General features: G+C 41.2%; 1 protein-coding gene across 1 annotated transcript; it reads left to right on the top strand.

Moving 5' to 3' along the window:
• The first annotated feature begins 343 nt into the window (after positions 1 to 343).
• LOC116075978 (olfactory receptor 6C3-like) lies at positions 344 to 1,282 on the top strand. Its single transcript, XM_031349514.1, has one exon. It carries the CDS (start codon positions 344 to 346, stop codon positions 1,280 to 1,282), a length of 939 nt encoding a protein of 312 aa, XP_031205374.1.
• Positions 1,283 to 6,426: the final 5,144 nt, after the last annotated feature.

Below are 6,426 nucleotides of genomic sequence, written 5' to 3' on the forward strand. Positions count from 1 at the left end.
CCAAAAAACATGCTTTATGTTGAAAACCAAGATTAAAATATTGTTATATAAATCTATAGTTCAAAAGTACACCACACACATAGAAATTATAACCATATGTAGAGTGTTGGTGTATAATTGCTCAAGAGGGCTTTAAAGACCCATGTAAGAAAATATTTTCTTTCAGTAAGATGTTTTTTGTTTAAGAAGAATGAGCAGAGATTGAAAAATCCTAGTGGAAATATCCTATTGCTTAACTTCACAGAATGTAGCAATATCAGTATTTAAACTTTTGTTCCTTTTACCTTGTGTTTACACTTTGATTTCTTTTTTTATCAATAGATTCTGTGAACAGTAAATCAGTATGAGAAACCATACTGTGGTTACTGAGTTCGTGCTCTTGGGCATATCAGACACACCAGAAGTTCAGGTTGTGATTTTTGTCTTTTTATTCATTGCCTACATACTAAGTGTTACTGGAAACCTAACCATCATCACTCTAACCTTGCTAGACTCCCAGTTAAAGACTCCTATGTATTTCTTCCTCCAGAATTTCTCCTTCTTAGAAATTATATTCACCAGTGTTTCCATCCCTAGATTTTTGGGGTCAATAATTACTAAAGTCAAGACCATTTCCTATAACAATTGTTTGGCTCAGTTATATTTCTTCCTTTCCCTGGGAGTGTCTGAGTTCTTTCTTCTAACTGCCATGTCTTATGACCGCTATGTTGCCATCTGTAAACCACTGCACTATGTTATCATCATGAATCAGAAAGTCTGCACCCTTCTTGTCCTCACTTCATGGCTGGTAGGATTTCTGAGCATCTTCCCTTTAATCATGCTTATCCTTAAGTTAGATTTTTGTGCTTCAAATATCATTGATCACTTCTCCTGTGACTACTTCCCCATTTTACAACTATCTTGCTCAGATACAAGGCTTTTAGAGGCATCTGGTCTTTATTGTGCATCCATTACTCTGCTGTTCACACTGGCTCTAGTGATCTTGTCCTACATCTGCATCATCAGCACCATTCTGAGGTTCCCATCTGCCAGCCAGAGGAAGAAGGCTTTCTCCACCTGTTCCTCTCACATGATTGTCATCTCCATCTCTTATGGAAGCTGCATTTTCATGTATGTCAAACCTTCTGCAAATGAAAGAGCATCACTGACCAAAGGGGTGGCTGTTCTCAATACTTCAATTGCTCCCATGCTGAACCCTTTTATTTACACCTTGAGAAATCAACAAGTAAAACAAGCCTTCAAGGATCTGATTAATAAAGTAATGTTTAATAGAAACAAATGAATGTACTGGTTGACATGAATGTTATTGTGCCCCTTCAAAAATGTAGGAATCAAACTTTATATTATGAGCTCATTGGTTTTCAGCTTTTAAAGAAGTATTTTGTGGGTATGGGTGTTTTGCCTGTCTGTATGCCTGTATACATTTCTATGTACCTATTGCAAGTCTGGTAGTCATAGGTATCAGAGGAGGACATTGAATCCCCTGGATTTACAAATTATTGTAAGCCATTTTGAGCTTACAATATTTTCTGTGTGTGTGTGTGTATGTGTGTGTGTGTGTGTGTGTGTGTGTGTGTGTGTGCACATGCTGGGAATTGCACCACTATACTGTGAATAAAAAGCTAGTGTTTTTAAGCCCTGATCCATGTCTCTAGTCCCTTGATCTTTTTCAAAACAGAAACTAACTGTACTGGCTGGTTTGGTGTCAACTTGACACAAGCTGGAATTATCACAGAGAAAGGAGATTCAGTTGAGGAAATGCTTCCATGAGATCCAGCTGTGAGGCGTTTTCTCAATTAGTGATCAAGGGGGTAGGGCCCCTTGTGGGTGATGCCATCCCTGGGCTGGAAGTCTTGGGTTCTATAAGAGAGCAGGCTGAGCAAGCCAGAGGAACCAAGCCAATAAGGAACATCCCTCCATGGCCTCTGCATCAGCTCCTGCTTCCTGACCTGCTTGAGTTCCAGTCCTGACTTCCTTTGGTGATCAACAGCAAAGTGGAAGTATTAAGCTGAATAAATCCTTTCCTCCCCAACTTGTTTCTTGGTCCTGATGTTTGTGCAGGAATAGAAACCCTGACTACGACAAATTGGTACCAGCATAGTTGGGTATTCCTGTGACAACCTGATCGTGTTTTGGGGAGAGCTGTGGAAGGACTTTGGAACTTTGGGCTAGAAGTTCCAAAGTTCCATTCAGTGTTAAGAGCTCTGTGGGATGTTGTGTAGGAACTTGGAAGATAATGTTGATAATAGTGCAGAAGATGGAGGCCTGGCTTGTGAAATTTCAGAGGGAAGATCAAAGACTCTTATCAGGGCTTTTGCTATTTTGACTGTGAAGATTGTGTGGTTTTGGTTAGCTGGGGCTGAAGAATCAGCTGTGGTTTTCACTAATGTGAAAACTTTGCATTACTGGGACTATTGATGCTGGTTAGCTGGAGCTAAGAAATTAGTGGTGGTTAAGAAGAGACCAGCATCACTGAGGTGACATATTCTGGGAAATGTTTTCTAAGAGCACAAAGAGGCTGTGTTCCAGAGATAGCCAGGGTTGTGCCTTGTGCTGCAGCAGGACTTGCTAATGTGCAAGAGTCACCCAAGTGTTACTGGTTTTGAAGGCACAAAGAGGTCATGAAGAACAGCTGAGGCTCCACACAGTGAGAGGCCATGGAAGGCCATTGGTGAAGGGGCAGCCTCAGTTTGCAATTTATGGCCCAGGACTGAAGGGGTCATGAAAAGGAATTGAGGCTTGGCACCATGAAGAGAGCCTATGAGAGGCTATTGGTGAAGCCTAGTTACAGTGGAAGACAGCAGTATTTTCGAAATGCCAGTACCATGCGATGACCACCAAGAACAGCAGCAGCAGTGGAGTACAGGCATCTGGGGCCTAGAAGACAAGGTGTGTGCAAACCCTTGGAGGAATCCAGAAGATCATGAGTGGATCTCAGACATTGGAGAGTTGGAGTTTGATTTTTTGCTTGTGTGTGTGAGTGTGTGTGTTATCTGAATGTGTTTCTCAGAAATGGCATGAGGCTTTTAGAGTCATTGCAAGAGAAATGAAAAATCTGGCAGCTCAGTAGTCGAGGTACATCTGAGGCCATCTAAAACAGCAGCCATTTCCTCAGGACTGGTGCAGCACCCCCAGGCTCCGAGCATGCTTGGGCCGCATGGGCCTGGCTGGAGTCCAGGAGGGCTGCGGGTGCGCCAGCCAGGAGGGTAGAGGCTCAAGGCTCATGGATCTTGAATCTAGAATCTTGATTTTTGCTTTTGATTGTGACTGTGCCCTGATATTTTTCCCTCTCGAAGAAAGTATTTTAGTGGAGCCCACAGCTAAGAGACTTTGAATGTTAACTTTCAATATGTAAAGACTGTGGGACTTTTAAAGTTATTTAGATCTTGGGATGAATAAGAAAGCAAAGTTTGAGACTTAATAGTGATATGTTTGTGTGTCAAATTGACAAGGGGTCAATTGTACTGGCTGGTTTTGTGTCAACTTGATACAAGCTGTAGTTATCACAGAGAAAGGAGATTCAGTTGAGGAAATGCCTCCATGAGATCCAGCTGTAAGGCATTTTCTCAATTACTGATCAAAGTGGAGGACCCCTTGTGGGTGGTACCATCTCTGGGCTGGTAGTCTGGGGTTCTATAAGATAGCAAGCTGTGTGTGCCAGGAGAAGCAAGCCATTAAGGAACATCCCTCCATGGCCTCTGCGTCAGCTCCTGCTTCCTGACCTGCTTGGGTTTCAGTCCTGACTTCCTTTGGTGATCAACAGCAAAGTGGAAGTGTAAACTGAATAAACCCTTTCCTCCCCAACTTGTTTCTTGGTCCTGATGTTTTGTGCAGGAATAGAAATCCTGACTAAGACAGTAACTATATTATGTTTTTCTTAAAACCTCTGTAATTATTGTCTTACATTTCCTCTGCATTGGACTATTCTATTCTGGAGATTTGTGTAAATGTTATGAAACATTTGATAAACAATCATATTGTGGAATATTAACTTATTTTGGCTCCTATGTTTATCTCCAAAGAATATGATGCTAATGGTAAAATTAATTTATGCTTGGTGTTATACATTTGTTACTATTTTCTTCTCCATTTCACTGGGCACCATTTCCCAATCTTCCTTTTCTAACTAAGATACAAATTTGCATCATGTTTCATATTCCTTTAGGTTGTGTGTGTATTTTATCATGTATATCCTCTTTGTGTTTATATTTAGGGTGGTATGCAAGTGTATCTATGTGTGAATGTGCATGTCTGTGTGGAGACTGGAGGACAGTATTGGGTGTTTCTGTCTATCACTCTTGCCTTGTTCCTTTGGGGCAAAAACTCTCTAGCTAGGCTCAGCATCAACAAAACTTAAGTAGTTTTTTCTTTTTCCTTGTTTTTCCACTGTTTTCTGTTCCTGTCAGTTCATGGGTTACAGGCAAGGATGGGGATACCCTCAGACTTTATGTAGCTATTGATACCCAAAGTCTGCTTCTCATGGTCATAAGTGTAGCAAGCACTCTAAACCACTAAAAATTGGAGTTAATATATATCTATGTATTAACCAGATATAAGGCAGCATTGATTCATTAGCTAATAGCTTAATTTAAATTTTTCATATTTTAGAATTTTATACATGTGTATAATGAAAATTATCTACTTGTCATTTCCTTCTTTCCAATTCATTCCCTTACAACCTCATGCCTTTTCCTGTTTGTTCATAAGTCACTTAGTACTGCTTGTATGTTCATGGATGTGAGGCCACCTTCTGGAGCCTGAGGAAATTATCAGTGGCCACATCCTCATAAAACAATGAATCTCTCTTCCACCAGGTATGTACCAGTGAGGCGTAGGATTTATCTGGAGATTATCTGCCTTCTCTGTGCTGGGATTTTGATTGACTTGATTTTGTATAGGCCTTGTGCACCCCATGAGTGTGATAGCCACGTCATGTACAGCAGATGGTATTCATAGCATGTCTCCCATCTTTTCACTCTTACATTCTTTACATCTCCTCTTTTTTGGGGTTCCCTCAGCCTTGGTGGAGGGTGACTAAAATAGTTGTCCCATTTCTGGCTGGGCACCAAGTAACTTTGCTCTTTGACTAGTTATGTATCCCTCCATTGACTGTTGCTCACTTACAAAAAATGTTCTTCTGATAAAGACTGAGAGCAGCAGGTCTGTGGGGATGAACAAAAACATGTAGAAGAAATTTGATGACATTACCACTTCATATTACTTGGACCTATAACTTCCTTATCTATGGACTTTTAGCCACGATAAAAGCACAAAATATAGACCTCTATCCTGAAGAGAAGATCTCAGTTCCAGTTGTAAAGTGTTTGCTCATTTCAGACAGTCTTGCCACTATTGCACAAGCAGACACATGTTGTCTATCAGGACAGGATCACAGTATGCAGTGTCTAGTGCTTGGTAAGATCCTCGATGGCTTTGCTCCCCAGCAGGCTATGTGGAACTTTTCAGCACTATAAAGCTTGTAACAAAGAGAAAATTTTCTGGGTGTGTTGAGATTGTTTTCTCTGTTTCCTGCATTCAAGGTGTACAGCGTTTTCAGAACTGCAGTTCATGCCATATATTATATTGAATAACCAAGGGAAATGGTAATAGCCTGTGAAGTTTTGCAGACTTTAGCAATAAGTGATGGGAAGCATTTGATATTTTGTAGGCAATTTTTATTTAATAACAAATGTCTTCTGAGAGTGACATGGCCCACCCATCACTCTATTTTAATTCTTATTTATTTATTTATTTATATTAGATATTTTCTTTATTTATATTTCAAATGATATCTCCTTTCCCTGTTTCCCCTCTGGGAAAAAAAAGAATCACCCTGTTCCCTTCCCCCTCCCCCTGCTCACCAACCCACCCATTCCCGCTTCCTGGCCTGAGTGAAACCTTCCCACAGTCCCACTCAGGTCTGTGGGTCTCTTCAGCTGGAGGTTAGACAGGACCTGCAAAATGAATGGTCGAGAACAAAGAGACACGATGCCAAGTAAATCTTTATCAAGGCATCTATTTACTTGGGGACATTTCGAACTTATATAGGCAGGTACGAAATAAAACAGAAAACTCCAGAAATAAAATATATGCATAATGTAAATACAGTCTCAGACATGAAGATGCTAAGATCTCTCAGACTCAGTTCTCAGGCAGGCAGGTTTGTTTACATTCAGTATGTCCTCAGGCAGTAGGCTTGCCAGCAACCTCCAAAATCCTCAAAGGGGAAACTGCAGTGTAGTAGGCCATTGTTTAGGCCCAGCAGATGTCTGCTTCCAGTCTCAGGATGTCAGTTTTGCTGAAAGAGCTGAGGCAGGAGGGAGGGAGCCAACACTGGCCCTGGCATTCCCCTACACTGGGGCATAGAACCTTCACAGGACCAAGGGCCTCTACTCCCATTGATGGCCAACTAGGCCATCCTCTGCT

Source organism: Mastomys coucha, unplaced genomic scaffold (assembly GCF_008632895.1).
Source record: "Mastomys coucha isolate ucsf_1 unplaced genomic scaffold, UCSF_Mcou_1 pScaffold4, whole genome shotgun sequence".
Lineage (NCBI taxonomy): Eukaryota > Metazoa > Chordata > Mammalia > Rodentia > Muridae > Mastomys > Mastomys coucha.

Excerpts from the sequence above, each read along its gene's own strand:
- LOC116075978 (XM_031349514.1), top strand. The coding sequence starts at position 344 with ATGAGAAACCATACTGTGGTTACTGAGTTCGTGCTCTTGGGCATATCA.